The sequence below is a fragment of the Schistocerca nitens genome, chromosome 12 (assembly GCF_023898315.1).
Source record: "Schistocerca nitens isolate TAMUIC-IGC-003100 chromosome 12, iqSchNite1.1, whole genome shotgun sequence".
Lineage (NCBI taxonomy): Eukaryota > Metazoa > Arthropoda > Insecta > Orthoptera > Acrididae > Schistocerca > Schistocerca nitens.
The window spans coordinates 26,786,719-26,805,850 of NC_064625.1; the positions used below are offsets into that span (position 1 = coordinate 26,786,719).

General features: G+C 40.9%; 1 protein-coding gene across 1 annotated transcript in view; it reads right to left on the reverse strand.

Annotated features, from left to right (window-relative positions):
• Nucleotides 1-19,132, reverse strand: part of LOC126214851 (activin receptor type-2A) — a 109,814-nt gene that overhangs the window by 77,290 nt on the left and 13,392 nt on the right. Inside the window, exon 2 of the mRNA XM_049941486.1 lies at nt 1,154-1,338. Within this exon, the coding sequence (XP_049797443.1) occupies nt 1,154-1,338 (185 nt within the window). The remainder of the gene's footprint in view (nt 1-1,153; nt 1,339-19,132) is intronic.

Consider the following 19,132-nt stretch of genomic DNA (forward strand, 5'->3'; position numbering starts at 1 on the left):
CTTCCGGGATGTAAGGTCGTGGTCCATGAAACTCTTCAGCTCCTAACGTTTTGTCCAGAGCTGCGCTGGACATCTTCAGAGGGGTGTTTCTCCTCCGGTGAGTCTTGCCGACTGACGGGTCGGACGTCTGAGAGCGACTTACATATCGTAGAAAGTGGGCGAGACCAGAGTTACACGTGATATGCAGAGATAATCTTTGTCAGAGAAAAAACTTAACTATCGATCGTAATCTCGTCACGGATAAAACTGTCTAGCAATTCTGTAGTGCTACTGTCCAAATATCACTAAGTTTCATGGTCTCTTCTTTCCGATTAAAATTATCCCTATGTTTATATATTTCAATTGCTTCTCTACAAAGCCGTGGGTAATAGTTCGTTGTCGTAGATAAAATTTTTGTTTCGGAAAACTTCACTCGATGATTTCCTGGCTGAAAAGCGTGTTCTGCTACAGCCGATTTATCTGTTTTTCCTAATCGGCAAAGACTTCTGTGTTCTTTTAACTGTGTATTTACGCTTCTTTTTGTTGTTCCAACATAAACTTTACCACATGTACACGGAATTTTATATACGCCACTGGCCGACCCTTCATATACCTTGCATCTCAATCTCACAAGCTGTATTAACTTATGAAACTTCCTGGCAGATTAAAACTGTGTGCCCGACCGAGACTCGAACTCGGGACCTTTGCCTTTCGCGGGCAAGTGCTCTACCATCTGAGCTACCGAAGCACGACTCATGCCCGGTACTCACAGCTTTACTTCTGCCAGTATCTCGTCTCCTGTGAGTACCGGGCGTGAGTTGTGCTTCGGTAGCTCAGATGGTAGAGCACTTGCCCGCGAAAGGCAAAGGTCCCGAGTTCGAGTCTCGGTCGGGCGCACAGTTTTAATCTGCCAGGAAGTAGCTTGCGGAGTATGAATGTAGATGTAGATGTAGATGTAGAAGTTTCATATCAGCGCACACTCCGCTGCAGAGTGAAAATCTCATTCTGTATTAACTTAGCTTCTCTCAATTGCTTCTAAACCCTGCAACAAGGCTACCTCATGTATCACGTGTAACACAACTAGAGAAGCAAGGAACAAAAAAAGCACTCTTCTGACATAATTGTCCTCTGGGACAAGAAAAGCTCACACCTGCAAGAGAACAAAAGGAGTCACCTTGAGGGAGACGACAATTTCACCCAAGCTGTTGTTGCTCCAGACGACGTAGCAGTAGTTGTTCTTCCCAGCGTCCGGCACTGCACACTCCTGGACAGCATCGCAGCCGAAGCCCTGGCTAATGCAGGACGATCGATTGTAGAACTCACATTGCAGCTTGTGTGGCACGTGGGCACCCAGAAACCCTGCGAGAAATCGTTACGCTGTTTGAACTGCCATCACAAGTTACAACAATGAACAACATAGTGAATGCTCTCTTTTTTGTGCAGAACAGGCACACATCATTTTCATCTACGGACACACATCTTCATCTACGGACAGTTATAAAAATAGTCAGAACAAAAAAGTGAATCACAGCAACACAACTTACAGAGGTTCTAATGCATGTACAAATTAGCAAATTCATATCCCATAGATGTAAGAAAAGCAGTTCCTGTGAAACACTTGAGCTTTATCTAATTAGTAATCTTATGCTAATAAGAGCATCAACAATTAGAAAACTTGTGTTAAGGCTCTCTCATCCACGCTGTCTACAAGAATGATCTGCAGCTCAGATAGAAGTGCAAATTACATAGTTTCGAACACCTGGACCAAACAGTACAACATACGCTGAGATGAAAAGTCACGGGATAGTCATATGCACGTATACAGGTCATAGCGTTATTGTTAACATAAGGTATAAAAGGTCAGTGCATTGGCGGAGCTGTCATCTGTACTGAGCACGATTCATGCAAAATGGTTTCCGACACGACCATGGCTGCACAATGGGAATTAACAGCCTCTGAAACACAGAAAGGTAATTGGAGCCACATGCACGGGACATTCCATATCAGAAATCGTTAGGGAATTCAATATTCAGTGTCAAGTATACCAAATTTCAGCATTACTTCTCACCGAAGACAATGCAGTGGCCAACGTTCTTCACTTAACGACTGAGAGCAGTGGCGTTCGCATTACAGCTGTCAGTGCTAACAGATAAGCAAAGCCACATGAAATAACCACAGAAACCAATGTGGGACGCATGACAAACATATCTGTTAGGATAGTAGAGAGAAATTTGGCGTTAATGGGCTATGGCAGCGGACGACCTACACAAGTGCCTTTGCTACCGGCACAACATCGCCTGCAGCACCTCTCCTGGACTCGTGACCTTATCGGTTGGACCCTAGATGACTGGAAAACTGTGGCCTGATCAGATGCGTCCCAACTTCATTTGGTAAAAGTTGACGGTACAGTTCAAGTGTGGCACAGACAAAATGAAACCATGGAACAAGTTGTCAACAAGGCATTGTGTAAGCTAGTGGTGGCTCCTTAATGGTGTGGGCTGTGTTTACGTGGAATGGACTGGGTCCTCTGCTCCAACTGAACCGATCATTGACTGGAAGTGGTTATTTTCATCTACTTGGAGACAATTTCCACCCCTTCACAGACTTCATGTTTCCAAACAATGATGGAAAATTCATGGATGACAATGTGTTGCATGTCATGGGGTCACAATTGTTCACCGCTGGTTTAAATTACATTCTGGACAATCTGAGCGAATGGTTTGGCCACCCAGATTGCTCGACATGAAACCCGTCGAACATTTGTGGGACATAATCGAGGTGCCAGTTTGTGCACAAAATCCTACACTGGCAACATTTTGATAATTATGGACAGCTACAGAGGCAGCATGGCTCAATATTTATGCACAGGACTTCCAACAACTTGTTTAGTCCATGCCATGACAAGCTGCTGCACAACTCTAGGCAAAAGGAGGTCCGACACAATATTAGGAGGTACCCCATAACTTCTGATACATCAGTGTGTCTTGTATAACACTGTAAGAAGTTAGCTGTGAATGCAACAGAATTTAAAAGAGAAATTCAAAACGCCTTATCTACATAAATGAAGTTCTAGGAAGGCCATTAACGGACCCAAAAAACATACAGGGTGTGATCAATAAGTAGCAGGACTGAATTAATTTAATTTTTTTTTATTGATCTAACTGGTACAAATCCTTAGTATTCCTCCAAGTAGCACCCTTGTGCTTCAACACAATGCACGTAACGCAATTTCCACTGCACGTACGCCTTCTGGAACTCACTTTTCGTGATCCTCTTTAGAAATGCCATCACAGCATTTTGGATGTTTTCTATGGAGCCAAATTGGTGTCCCTTGAGGTCCAGCTTGAGTCAAACAAAGAGGAAGAAGTCCACCGGTGACAGATTTGGACTGCAGGAAGGATGAGGCAACGTGGCAACCCTTTGCTTGATGTGTTCCATTACCCGCAGTGCACAGTGGAACGGTGCAGCTTCCAACAGGCGGCAATGTCTCACTGCACTCGGAGGATGCATTTGCACAACCTTTCAAGCACTTTCGTGTAAAATTTAGCATTCATAGTTTGTTCAGAGGCTACAAACTCCCGGTCAACCACACGACAGTCAAAAAAGCAGATGAGCATGGTTCTGACCCTTGACTTACTCATTTTGGCTTTCTTCAGGCACAGGGAATGGGCAGTGTGCCACTCAGCGCTCTGGCATTTGGTCTCCAAGTAGTACTCAAAACAGCACGATTCGTCACCACTAATCACATTTTGAAGAAAATTTGGGTTATCTAGGACACAGTTACGAATTTCCTGGGAAATTTGCACGCAATTTAGTTTTTGTTCGTCACTCGGGATTTTTGGCGCCAACTTGTCACACACCTTTCGCACGGCCAAATCCTTAGCAACAGTTTTTTGGATGGTACCATAGGAAATCCCCAACTCATCAACCACAAGACAAATGTCTAAGCGCCGGTCCGAGTCCAGGAGCGCCTTCACTTTGGCCGCATTTTCATCAATCCTTGAAGTTGATGGGCGACCGTTGCACTGGTCATCTTTGACAAGCTCCCACCAGTCCTGGAACAGTTTGTGCCACTCAAACGCAGTTGAGCGGCTCAGGGCACCATCCCCATAGGCGTTCTCAATCATTCTGAGTGTCACCGTTGCAGTTTTCCTGAGTTTCATGCAGTATTTGATGGCGTAGTATTGCTCAAGATTTTTCTCCATCTTGAAACACAACCACATTACTGAACGGAGGACCACAAAATTTGATGTGTTCACTCTCTGCTTCCCTACAGGTGACTGGAAAAAATATCGCTCTCCAGAAGGCTCTCCACTACCACACCCAGGAGGTCCAACCCCCTTCACAGTTCCATTCGTGCTACAGAAATTCAGTCCTACTACTTATTGGTCACACCCTGTAGATATCATAACTAAAAATGCAAGTGAAATTTCCTAGCAGATCAAAACAGTGCACAGGACTGGAGCTCAAACACACGACCTGTACCCTTCTTGGTCAAGTGCTTTACTGACTGAGCTACAAGAGCACAGCTGACGACCTGCCCTGACAGCTTTACGTCCGCTTGCACCTCATCTCCTACCCTCCAAACTCCACGTAAGTCTCCTGCATACCTTCTGGGACTACTACGCCTGGAAGAAAGGATATTGCAGAAACATGGCTTTGCCACATTCCACAGGATTGCTTCCAGAATGAAACTTCAATTACAGAGGGAGAATTAACTATGCAAATAGTCCCCCAGACTGTGGCAATCCCTCATCTCCACAATATCCCAGCTTCTAGGACTGTTGATTTTCTGTGAAGTTTGGAAGGTGGGAGATGAGGTATTGTCAGAAGTCAAGCCGCAAAGATAGGTTCTGAAATGTGCTCGGATAGCTCAGTTGGAAGAGCACGTGCGTGTGAAAGGCATTGGTTCCAGGTACGAGTCATGGTCTAGCACAAAGTTTTAACCCGTCAGGAACTTTCAGATCAGTGCACACCACTGTGCAGAGTAAAAATTCATTGTGAAAAATAAACACTGTAATGAAAACACTAGTTTTCTTAAGCCCACATTACTTTTCTCTGTGCAGGTACCACAGCTCTACAAAATTCATAAGCTTACATTTTATGCCTCTGACTAATTATAAATTATTTTCCTCTATCGGCTGATGTTGTTGTTGTTGTTGTCGTTGTTGTTGTGGTCTTCAGTCCTGAGATTGGTTTCATGCAGCTCTCCATACTATTATATCCTGTGCAAGCTTCATCTCCCAGTACCTACTGCAACCTACATCCTTCTGAATCTGCTTGGTGTATTCATCTCTCGGTCTCCCTCTATGATTTTTACCCTCCACGCTGCCCTCCAATACTAAATTGGTGATCCCTTGATGCCTCAGAATATGCCCTACCAACCGATCCCTTCTTCTAGTCAAGTTGTGCCACAAATTCCTCTTCTCTCCAATTCTATTCAATACCTCCTCATTAGTTATGTGATCTACCCATCTAATCTTCAGCATTCTTCTGTAGCACCACATTTCGAAAGCTTCTATTCTCTTCTTGTCTAAAACTATTTATTGTCCACGCTTGATGTTAACAAATTTCTCTTCTTCAGAAACACTTTGCCATTGCCAGTCTACATTTTATATCCTCTCTACTTTGACCATCATCAGTTATTTTGCTCCCCAAATAGCAAAACTCATTTACTACTTTAAGCGTCTGATTTCCTAATCTAATTCCTGCAGCATCACCCAATTTAATTTGACTACATTCCATTATCCTCGTTTTGATTTTGTTGATGTTCATCTTATATGCTCCTTTCGAGACACTGTCCATTCCGTTCAGCTGCTCTTCCAGGTTCTTTGCTGATAGTTGATAGCATACAGAATTCAGCAGAATTAAATATTGAGAATTTTCCCATATGGATTAAAAGTGGAAAAATTTCTGTTCCCTTGTCATCTAATTATGAGCAATTGCTAATTTAACAGTAGCAAAGGGTGAAAAGCTCCAAATAGAGTGAGGAGCTCTCTTATTTGTATGTGGCTCAGATTTCTGTACAGTCCATATTTGTTTTGTGCTCTAATACTTAGCTCTAGGTACTTCTAAGGTAACACACGGCAGACAAAGTTCAGCAGATGAAATTCTGGTCTCAAAGCGGGTGCCAGATATCACCACTTGACCATGTTTACTCTGCATTTTGCAACTCCTGTAGCAGTCTATTCAGTACTCCTCACCTACTATGCTCTAGTTCCTGCACGTGTGATTCTCTCTTTGGAGTGGAGATCAGTGTGTCCAACCATAAAAGTAAATGGCAGGTCTCAGGTTGGTCTTCTAGTGATAGTGTACATTAGATAAAGCTCTTTCTCGACTTACGCCAAGATGGAACTGTTTGGTAGTTATACACACATCAAAAAAAGTTTTGCATCACCCCAGTTCACAGAACTCCTGAAGATAGATGTTGACTGTGGACATTGTATCACAGACAAAGTTCCTTTGACTGTTCAGAGATGTCACTAAAGCCGCCCAAGGATGTGAACAACCATGCACGAGTAGCGCCTATTAGACGGAGGGGGTCCGACAGCCGATCAGTTCCGGTCATTTCACTAGGAAGGAGGTACACAGCTCGTGTTGCCTGTAGTTCAAACATGCCTAGATGGTCAATACCGCAGTTCGAACGCGTCCGCATTGTTACTTTGTGCCAGAAAGGGTTCTCAACAAGGGAAGTGCCCAGCATCTCGGAGTCATCCAAAGCAATGTTGTTCGGACATGGAAGAGATACAGAGAGACAGGAACTGTCGATGACATGCCTCGCTCTGGCCGCCGAAGGGCTACTACTGCAGTGGATGACCACTATCCATGGATTACGGCTTGGAGGAACCCTGACAGTAACGCCGCAATGTTGAATAATGTTTTTCGTGCAGCCACAGGATGTCGTGTTGCTACTCAAACAGTGCGCAATAGGCTGCATGATGCGCAACTTCACTCCCGACGTCCATCTTTGCAACCAAGACACCATGCAGCACAGTACAGATGGGCCCAACAACATGCCGAATGGACCGCTCGGGACTGGCGTCATGTTCTCTTCAGCAGTGAGCGTCACATATGCCTTCAACCAGACAATCGTCGGAGGCATGTTTGGAGGCAACCCGGTCAGGCTGAATGCCTTAGACACACTGTCCAGCGAGTGCAGCAAGGTGGAGGTTCCTTGCTGTTTTGAGGTGGCATTATGTATGCCACTGGTGGTCATGGCAGGCACCATAGTGACTGTATGATAGTGAATGCCATCCTCTGACCAATATTGCAACCATATCGGAAGCATATTGGCCAGGCATTCGTCTTCATGGACAACAATTTGCGCCCCCGTTGTGCACATTGTGAATGACTTCCTTCAGGACAACAACATTGCTCAACTGCAGTGGCCAGCATGTTCTCCAGACATGGACTCTATCGAAAATGCCTGGGACAGATTGAAAAGGGTTGTTTTATGGACGACGTGATCCACGAACCACCTGGGGGACCTATGCCAAATCACTGTTGAGGAGTGGGACAATCTGGACCAACAGTGCCCTGATGAGCTTGGGGATAGTATGCCACGACGAATACAGGCATGCATCAACTCGAGAGGTACCGGTGTGTACAGCAATCTGGACCACCATCTCTGAAGGTCTCGCTGTATGGTGCTATAACATGCAATGTGAGGTTTTCATGAGCAATAAAAAGGGTAGAAGTGATGTTTATTTTGATCTCCATTCCAATTTTCTGTACAGGTTCCAGAACTCTCGGAAGCGAGGTGATGCAAACTTTTTTTGATTTGTGTACATTAAGTTCTATGGGCCAGTTCGCTGCTTTTTCCTGTCTATTTCATTGGCCATTTTCTGTCTGATATTTGATGGTGCTATGGCCACAAGTTGATTAATTTTGCAGACAGGTGGTGGCCTCAGCCATCCGGTAACAGTCCTGACGTCTACTTATTTGAAGTGGCAAGACATCACCCATACTGGTACCACATTTTCTCCAGCTGTAAAACAGAGCCCCACTGCTGATGATCGAATAACTTCAGGCTGCGCTCCACGTGTTGAACCGGTCAGTTTACGTATCATATTGTTCACTGCACGTATTTTTTTCTTTTAGATCAGTGCAGTGTTTTCCAAATGACAGTGAACAGTCTAGGCAGACACTCTCATATTTTGGTTTGGTGCAGGGTTGTAGCCTAACCACTCTCCATTCTATTCACATATGTCTTGAGGCTTCTCTAATATGCAGGAGGAATGCACATAATTGCATTTTTTCTGGGTTAGGTCACAGGTTATTTTCTTCATAGTCGTTCCCCTAGGTATCCAAAGCCTCTGTCACTTTTCTTTCAACCTCCTCAAATGATGTTGCTTGAACAGTAATGGTGGTGTCAACTGAATCTTTCATTTTCCAACTGGCCTAGCTGGTCACTTGTGTGTATATTATACAGAACAGGGGAAAGAACGCTCCCTTGTGGTAAGTCATTCTTTTAGTTTCTCCAACTACTTTCCTTCCCTTGGAGGATTATATACAACCTTCAATTCGTACCATGCCTCACAACATGTAAGTCAGTCAAACATCCTTTGTTATTTCATAGACTTTTGTGAGGAGTCATCGGTGGTTTACTGTATCGTATGCAGCAGACAGGTCAACAAAGGCAGCAGTAGTTACGATTTCCTTTCAGAGCTGTCTTCAATGTTTTGAGTCAGATTTAGTATTTTATTACATCATGCTTTCCCTGGTCTGAATCCAGTTTGTTCAGGGATTCTGTCTTGTTTTTTTCCATACAGTAACAGTTGGTGAGCAATCAGGTTTGGAGTGCCGTTTGTACACAACAGTGGGCTTGTAGGAGCATAGCTGCAATTTTTTTTATTCATTTACACACTCTTCACCTGTTCTGTTTCATGTCCTTACCAGATAGTAATTTAGTCCACCTCTCACTTCTTCATTCAGCTATGTTTCGCAGCAGTAGTTCTCCTGCTTCAATTGTATCTGATGAGGAAGTATCTGCATTGTACTTGTTACAATAGGTGCTCAACAAGTCTCATGAGCTTGAGTCAAGGCCACATATACATTGGGTCCTACATCCAAGTACAATATGCCTCCTTGATGTTTTCTTTGCAAGTTTACAAATTCTTCGTACATCTTTGGGTTTGACTCTGAAAGCCTTCAATTTTGCTTTATTGGTGTTAAAATAGCATTTGACGGGTACACTTCCTATTCGGACAACTCCAGAAACTATATAAGATACAGGGCAACATTCCATCCTGGGAAAGGTCTACCGTATTCGTAAAACAATAAGTGCTGTTCTCAGTCATGAAGATGATGTCCGGATTATATCCTCTCTATCATCTGCTGCTATTAAGTGATGGTCTTAGTTTAGGATCAGAAATACACTTCAATCCCTTGTTTCCTGTTCAACTTTCTAGTTCTTCCCTCCTCCTCCTCTTTTTTCCACTTGAGTTATATCCCCAGTCAACAATTTCTCAGTTAAAATCTCACAATCCACTCTTCATGTTTTGATTATGAAAAGTATTTGGCCTATGGGAGGTAAAATCGATATTTATTTTAAGGTTGAACAACAAGTACACCATTTCTGTTCTACTGATTTGTGTTTACCTCAAACTAGTTTCTAGCTTATTAGCCCACCTTCAGGAAACAACTAACTAGTGTCAGAGAGGGACACTGGCTCTTCGGTAACTAAGTACCAGTACCTAAGAACCAGCATCCCTTTCAGATGCTAGTCAGTTGTTTCCTGAAGATGGCCTAATAAGCCAAAAACTAGTTTTAAATAAATAAAAATTAGTAGAACAAAAACAGTGTACTTGTTATCCAGTCTTATATATGGAATTGTTCTACCAAGAAGTAGTGGAAGAATCCAAAAATAAAATCAATATTAGGTGGTTTGTACACTAACGTAATACTACACAACAGTAGTGCAATTTCAAGACCGATTGTATCTGTGGTACTTGCTGACTCAATCTCCATATCTAGTCTTACAAAGATACCACTACCATACTGTTCATGAGGCCGTACTAATATCACCACCATCCCTTCAATTTTTGGTCTTTGGTTGTTTGCTCCTCTGCATGCTTCTTGCAATGCTAAAATGTCCTATGAATGTTGTTTGCATTGGTCTGACAGCAAGAATTCTTTCTCTCTTGATAATCCTTCAATATTTAATGAAGTCTTCACAATTTTTGGTCTCCAAAAAGGTCCAATTTTGTGTGTTTGCCATTTTTCTCTGATGATTTCCGGTAGCAGAAGGATTATCAGTTGACACTAGCTCATCATTTCCAGGGTATGTCTGGTTCTATTCTCTCTGCAACAGTAATTCACAGAGGCTCCTTCCACACAGAGTTTGTTGTGTTGTCCGAAGAACGAGATGCCAAGGCAAGGTCAACATCTCGTAGCAAAACCGCAAGATAGCATAGTTGCTGCCAGACACAGCAACAAATGAACATAGCTGGCATTGACAAGCTCATAAGTGTTTACATACATCTCACTCAGTTGTAATACAGTTATTTAATATGCCATGTGTTATAATGTGCGCTCTGACTCCCCCAGGAGTAAGGCTAAGAACCCACAACTGTACCAATAAGTCTTATTTAGTCCAGTACAAAAGAGCTGTCAATGCCATACAGACTGCCCAGGCGGACTTCTGACTACTCCATTCCAATGTACTTCCATGGATGTTGAAGAGGACAATTAGATACATACTGAATTTCAAAACTGAAAGCTGTTAACAGTCAGTACCAGATACGTAAGAGTCAATGTACTCACGAAAGATCCATGTAATTGTAAGCCAGTATGAGGCTGTCAGGAATAAATGATAGTATCAATATGAAAATCTAATTACTTAATTATAGAAGAAGAAATATAAATACATTTATGGATGAATTTGAATGATGAAAACAGCACTACTGCAATCGGAGAAATAAAAAGAGAAAAACTTCACCTCAAATTGTATATACATCGTTTACAGTTTGAAGGTTTAAAAAAAAAAAGAAGAAGAAGAAGAAGAAGAAGAAGTAGTTATCTGTATCTCATCATCTGCATTATATTGCCTGCTCACAGCCATGCCATTCATGGAGTATTTTGGCTGCTATGACTTTTTAAGTGGTAGCTGCAGAGAATGGACTATATGGCTCCTGACCAAATTAATACTCATTTGACCACTTAAGAAAATTGATGAAATGACATAATCTCTACAAACAAAAATCAATTGCTTCATGTGTGCAAGATCATCATCTGAGAATGGCTTGAATGATTTGGCTGATCTTTTTTCTTGCATGTGTATTTAGTGTTCTCAGGACAAGATTTGTATGAAAGAAAATTTTTGGAAAATCCACTGGAGATGTCAGAAATTAAAATCAACAGCTTGACTGATTTGGTTGATTGTTGTCGTGTTCGTAATTGTGGATGGTAAATGGCGCTTTTGGTACAAAAAAAGGAAATAAAACATTTTTACGTTCACAGTTTGACAGTTCTTCTGTCATGTTTTCATAACAAAAAAAAATCAGTTTGACAATTATACATAATATATAAATACATATGTAATATATAAAGGGGAAACATTGTTACCAAAATCCTTGAAAAGTTCCTGAAAAATTTACTACAAATTTTTACACGATACTCTCATCATTACGACAGAAATGGGCATAGAGAGGGGTGAGGAGGTTAGGCACAGAGAGATTTGGGGGGCGGGGGGGGGGGGTATGTACAAATGAAAAGAAGGAATGAGAAGACACGTAGAGAGGGGGGGGGGGAGGTGGGCAAGGAATTTAGTATTTATATTCAATTCCTAAACATATTTAGTAATTGCGGAGCATTGCCAGGTTTGCTAATATTACCTAATTTCAACGTGAAAAATAATTTTAAGAAAATGTAGGTATATTTAATAACTAGTTGCATTCTTGTAGAGGGAAATTTCATTGAAACAACTGTTTGATTTCTCCACTGTTCAAATGTTGGTGCCTATTCAACTAGCCGTGTTGTTCAAGTGCTGCTTCCGGGATGGGGAAGTGTGCCAGCCCTGGATCAAATCCGCCCTGCAGATCACTGACAAGAGTCGGTGTGCTGGTGAGCCTGGGTGTGGGTTTTAGGCTGTTTCCCATATCTGACTAGGATAGTACCAGGCTAGTAAGCAAGTTTCACCTCAGTGACGAGACTCACAAACAGCTCAAAAACTTTCACACACTTTCATATGAGTAACACGACAAGTGGTCATTTGGGATACATACATTCTGTCTTGGTGGAGCGTAGGATTGGAAGGTTGGGGAGGTAACTAACTTGTGGAACCAATCTCCCATAACACAAATAGCTAAATAAAATAAAAATAAATAAATAAATGTGGAATTTCTAAAACTTTGGTGGCTAATATTAATAATCAGAAGCTCAGCAATGAATCCCTAACACCAAACAAAATGGTAAATGGGGCAGAAACAAAACGCTTTCTCCTCGTGGTATGCAGTAGTTGCAAGATATAGTATTGGAGGACAGAACAGCAACAAATAGCACCATCAGTCAGAAGCTTGAAGATGCAGGGGCTTCCATCTCTAACAGTCCATACAAGACTGGCTGAGTTGGTCTACAGAAGGTGCAGACCAATTTTAATGACAGACTAAACAACATGATGATAAAACGACAATTGGATTGCATTCAGAAGTACCGGCACCTCACTGTGAATGATTGAAGACCAGCATTTTTTAAAAATATTTTTCTCTTTGCCTTATAAAAAAATATTCCATTTTTATTACGTGATAATGACTCATTTTGCAATTATGCTTCAGTGATGAAAGCACCATTCAAATTTTGACAAACAAGACATAATCAGGTGATACTCTTCAGAAAAATAAAATGAAAATTGTGCCATATGGTCTATCAAACATAAAACCACAGTCAAAATAGGATCTGTGATTTGTGGTAAAAGATTGGGAAGTCTCTGGGTCATTCAAGGCATAATGAGACAGCAGCAGTACACCAAAGCCTTATGGACTGCCACAACTATGAGACAGGAAAAGAGAGAGAGAGAAACAGTCAGTGGAAAATGGTTCAACCTGCCACACAATACAATCTGCAAAAAATTTCCTGAAGAATAAAAACACTTCAAGTGTCAGTAAACTGCTGATGTATTCATAACAAAGTTGCTGAATTTACTTTTCTCCAGGAAACTTCTCACATTCAAGTTGTGCTGGGGACCAAGAATTGGCTGAAACCTGAAGTGGAAAGCTTTGAAATATTTATCAATTCAAAGGAGGGCTGTGTTCATTGCGGTTGACAAAAATATTGCCTCTATCGAAGTCGAATTCAAGTGTGACAGTAAAGTTATCTGGTCGAATAGGCTACTACAGGTTTAGATGAAATCAAGTTAATTGTTGGATGTTTTTACTAGCCACCCAATCCCACTGTGACGGTTATAGAGTCACTCAATGAAAGTCTACAATCATTAGTGCACACAGATACACAGATAAGGCAATATTAGTTGAAGGTGACTTTGACCCACTGACTGGGACGTCATTGCAGGGGGTACAAAAGGGCAGTCTTGTGAAGTTCTTTTGAATAGGTTTTCAAGAAAATCAAAAATTTTAGACCTTGTAGCTACAAACAGGCCTGATCTAATCGACAATGTCAGTATAGAGAACGGGATTAGTAACCACAATCTTCCCATTACGGCTTTGGCTATTAAAGTTAGTAAATCAATCAAAACAGCTAGGAGAGTGTTTCTGCCAGAAAGTGCAGACAGTTGTTGGAATCCCACTTAGACAATGGAATGACACCATTTAGTTCCACATGATGGATGTGGTGCGATTATGGGCAAAGTTTAAACAGATTGTAAATCATACTCTGGAGAAGTATATGCCAAGTAAATGGATTAAGGAAGAAAAAGACCCAACAAAATCTGAAAAATGCTGAGGAAGCAAAAGCTGTTGCACCATTGGTTCAAAATAGTAAGCACAAATGAGACTGGCATAAGTTAATAGAAATTCGTGTAGCTGTAAAACATTCACTGGACGAAGTGTATAACTGTCATACCTTAGCAAAAGGTCTTATTGAGAGCCTGACAAAATTCTAGTCCTACATAAATCTCTAAGAGGGTCTAAAGCTTCTATCCAGTCACACTGACCAGTCTGGCCTGGCAATAGAAGATGGTAAAAGCTAAGTTGAACTTTTAAATTTTGCATTTAAGAAATCATTCATGCAGGAGAATTGTACCAACACACTGCCTTTGGACAACAGCACAGACACAGTAGTCCGCATTCCTGGCATAGAGAAACAAATGAAAGAGTTGAAAACAAATAAGTCGCCAGATCATGATGAAATCCCAATTCAGTTTCATGAAGAGTACTCTACAGCATTAGCCCCTTACTTAGCTTGTATTTATTGTGAATTCCCTACCCAGCGCACAGTCCCAAGTGACTAGAAACAAGCGCATTTGTTTCCTGTATATAGGAGGGGTAAAAGAACAGACCCGCAACATCACAAACCAATATCCTTTACAGTGGTTTCATGCAGAATATTTTAACATATCCTCAGTTCAAATACATTAAATTTCCTTGAGAGGGATTAGTTTCTGTCCACGAATCAGTATGGTTTTAGAAAGCATCATTTGTGTGAAAGTCAAAATATGAATGGACGGCAACAGATGCTTTCCATAAAGCACCGGGTACGGTGCCACACTGCCAACTGTCAACGAAGGTACAAGCATACGGAATGGGTTCCCAGATATAAGAGTGGCTCAAAAACTTCTTACGTAACAGGATCCAGTATGTTGTCCTCAATGGGGTGTGTTCATCAGAGACAAGGGTATCATCAGGAATGCCCCAGGAAAGTGCAATACCACTTCTCTTATTTTCTGTGTACATAAATGATACGGCCGACAGGTGGGCAATAATTTGCAGCTCTTTGCTGATGATGCTATGACGTATGGGAAGGTGTCAGCATTGAAAGACTGTAGGAGGATACGAGATAACTTAAGACAAAATTTCTAGTTGGTGTGATAAATGGTGTTTGCTCTAAATGTATAGAAATATGAGTTAATGCACATGAATAGGAAAAACAGTCCATAATTTTTGAACATAGCATTAGTAATGCGCTGCTTGAAACAGTCATGTCAATTAAAAATCTATGCATAACAATGAAAACCAGTATGAAATGGAATGAGCATATATGGACTGTAGCAGGAAAGGCAAACGGTTGACTTCAGTTTATTGGGAGAATTTTTGGAAAGTGTGGTTCATGTGTAAAGGATACTGTATATAGGGTACTAGTGTAAACTACTGTCGAGTACTGTTTAAGTGTCTGGGATCCGCAGCTGGTCGGATCGATGGAAGACATCGAAACAACTCAGAAGTGGGCTGCCAGATGTGTTACTGTTAGGTTCGGGCAACAAGCAAGTAATGAGATGCTTCAGGAACTCAAATGGGACTCCCTGGAGGGAAGGAAACATTCTTTTTGAGGAGCACTACTGAGGAAATTTAGAGAAGCGGCATTTGAGGCTGACTGCAAACCATTCTACTGCCGTCAACCTACATTTCACGTAAGGATCACGAAGACAAGATTAGAGAGATTAGGGCTCATACAGAGACATACAGACATCTGTTTTTCTCTCACTCTGTTTGTGAGTGCAGGAAAGGAAATGAGTAGTAGTGGTACAGAGTACCCTCCACCATGTGCCATATGGTGGCTCGTTGAGTTATGCATATAGATGTAGATAAAGATGTAGGAAAATGTAACTTTACTAGAATGGTCAGGCGATTCTCCTGATTTCAATCCAATAGAGAATGTTTGGGAGTTGCTAAAAAGGGAAGAAGCCAAAGGCTAGGTCACAAATAAAATAAATTTGACTTAAAGGGTCATATCTCACTGCAATCAAAATCAATATTTGAAGGAGATATCTTTGCAATGCGAAGATTGTAAGCCTCACATGGTGACTGCTACAAGGGGTGGTTTGGCTAACTATTAATAAAAAGCCATAAAGATTGGTTAAATCCCTTTGTTGTGTGATAAATGTTGTTCTTACACATATGTGGGTGTATTAGTCCAGCAACACTTGACATAATAAAAAATCAATAAAACATTTATTTAAATAATTTTCCATTATTTCCACATACAAGTGTGTGTAGTTGTGTATAGAAGCCAGTCTGATTTTCTAATTTAGACCCCTAGTCATTTACACACCTCCTTTCGCTTCCTTTCTTTTTTAACAGATCATCTGATGATGAGCTGCTAAGAAGTCAAAAACTGTTACACTGCCATTTCTGCGACCCGAGGGTGAAAAATACGATAAAATAATTTCCTCCTGCTTTTTATTTTACTGGTACAGCAGGAACCATTGGCAATGTTTCTCTCAATTCTCTCATCCTCCAACTTTCATAAAGATATAGTCTAACCCATATTATCAAATATCATTATTAAATCAGAAAAGATGTCCCTATTACTGTTCTGCGACCATTTATCCTGTAAATGTTTCCTACACAAAAAAGTAACAAATGGATGGTTCCTTTCTGAAGCCAAACTGCAAACCTTTCCCATTCCCTGTCAATTAATAGTAATTCATTAAAAGAGTCAACAAATCCAGTGCTCCTGCGCAATACAAAGGACATACACAAGAAAGTACAGAGCTTATAAAAAGAATGAGTAATTCGAACATGGCCCGCTGCTGAACACCACCTAATTTTACAAATTCAAGTAAATGCAGATGGAACTATACAACAAATGACGACGAAAAGACTGAAGCAAGACGCAATATGTGCATTTGCAAGGAAACAATACTCTGAACACACACTTACTTTTAATTCCTTTTTTGAATCCACCTGTCAGGTACATTATGTCCCCCTCCCCCCCCCTCCCCCCATGTGACTACTGAATCAAATATCCACAATTTAATACTGATATTCATTCCACATATGCTGTGTGTTGCGACGTTTTGGTCTAATTTATCTGCACTATTGTCCCCTTACAAATCCTATTCACTGACAGATGGTCCTTGCATGAATAAGGATAAACAAAATAAATAAATAAATAAGAGCAACAAGCAAAACGAACACCAACACCATTACAGTGTAATTTATATCTCCTTTCTCTCTCTCTCTCTCTCTCTCTCTCTCTCTCACACACTCACACACACACACACACACACACACACACACACACACACACACACTTGCACCTCTAACACAAACGGGAAGTCCCCATGAATACAAGGTGTAACAATTGAGAAGATCAAGTACCTGTAATCACTCTGGGATGTATTTGTATAGCATCTGAATGCCTCCTTTTTAAAGTCAGACCTTTTTCATTTCTTGTACATCATTAATAATTCAAAATTACAAGTCACAATGTTTGTGCTCTTGTGTGATTAAAAAATGTAAAATTGTACACGAGTACATATAACTCATACAACAAATGGGAAATTCTAACATGGACCGCAATTGAACTACAACTAATTTGTAGTAAGGGTAACTGGAAAACAGCATAAACAATAACAAAAGGACTAATTCACAATGCAAAAATATGCATTTGCAAAGGAATGAGACTCTGCATACACACACTTACTTTGCTTTCATTGCCTCTACTGAAAACTTATCACCACTCAGTAATGTGGACTCCTTTTCCACTGCACTACTATTAATCCACTTATTAGGCTCATTTAATTTTTTCCTCTGGGACTACCAGCTCATATATCAGTCTGCATTTAATACTGTATTTATTAAGGGCATATCACACACACACACACACACACACACACACACACACACACACACACACACACAAATAAAAACCATTTATCTCTTACTCAAAATATGTGCATGCTCACTAACATGGGAAGTAAGCTCTCACAAATGTAAATGGCCACCAGTCTCAATACGCCGTGTGAGAATATACAGAGCATGTACTCACTGCCAGAATTGGGTGCAGTTGACATGATTGCCTCCCGACCTCTCAGTGGCACCCACAAGCAAGCAGTGCCGCGCCTGGCCCTACCGGAGCAGCAGCAGTGGACGGCCCTAACTTGGTCTGATTGAGCCCACAAAAGCATCATTGAGATAAGAGATCCCAATAACTGCTTGTAATGCAGCTCCTTAAAGGACTGTCGGGTGGGAGGACAATGGCCCCTGCTCTTAACGGTCAGCATGCTGCTGCATTGGGTCACAGATGGACGTGAAATGTGTTCAAATGAACGAATGATCAGAAAAATGTGAAGGCAAAAAGATAAAATGGGTACAAACAATCGGATTGGATAGGTACAGTGCACAAAATTACAGAATTACAATGCCTCTTTTAGTCACTTCTACTACTTCCTGGAGCCCAAATCTATGCGCCTATAATAAATACAAGATGTTATATAACAGTGGTGCCAAAAACTTGGAGGTTTTTGACCAATTTGTTTCAAATTTTTACGCAGTGTTCTAATAAACATTCACAAGGACACTGGCTACGCATTTTTCTAGTGTATTGTATGAATGGGAAACACTGTTACCAAAGATCTCAAAAAATTCTTGACCGATTAATGTCAAATATCTACATACATAAACAATATTTAATATTGTTTCCAAAAATCTTGAAAAGCTATTAACCAAATTACTTCAAATTTTTACACAGTACTACTGTACACATTGTTTTTTAAATAACATGTACAGGCTTTCTGCTAAAACCAACGGCGAGCAAGAAACTGCTCTAGTGTACTTCGCTGTGCACATTTACAATTTTGTCAATTTTAACAACAGTAGCAGGGCATTTAAACCATTAAATAAATTGTCAGGAGGTCAAATGTCAAATTAAACACCTTTCAGCTATCCAGTTTCCAAACTTATTTTAATTGCTGACAGTTCAGCAGATGATGGTTGAAGGTATAGCTATAGCAAGCAGAAATCTATTGATACCAGTATTGCTGGCCCCTGTTTCAATCAGATTCGAGATGGAATCTTCCTACACATCGGTCGGGGGCCTGAAGATGGCATACTAAATCAGCGAAACTGGTAACAAAATACAATAAATTCGGTAACTGGAGGGCTGAAAGGTGTTTAATTTGAGATCCTGTATCGAACAGCCGTGTCCCGCAACCATCTATGAAAAGATGGACATACAGAGATTAAATAAATTGTTTCACATATATTTATTCCTTCTCCTTATATGTAAGATTAAACAAAAACTGTATACAGAACAATTA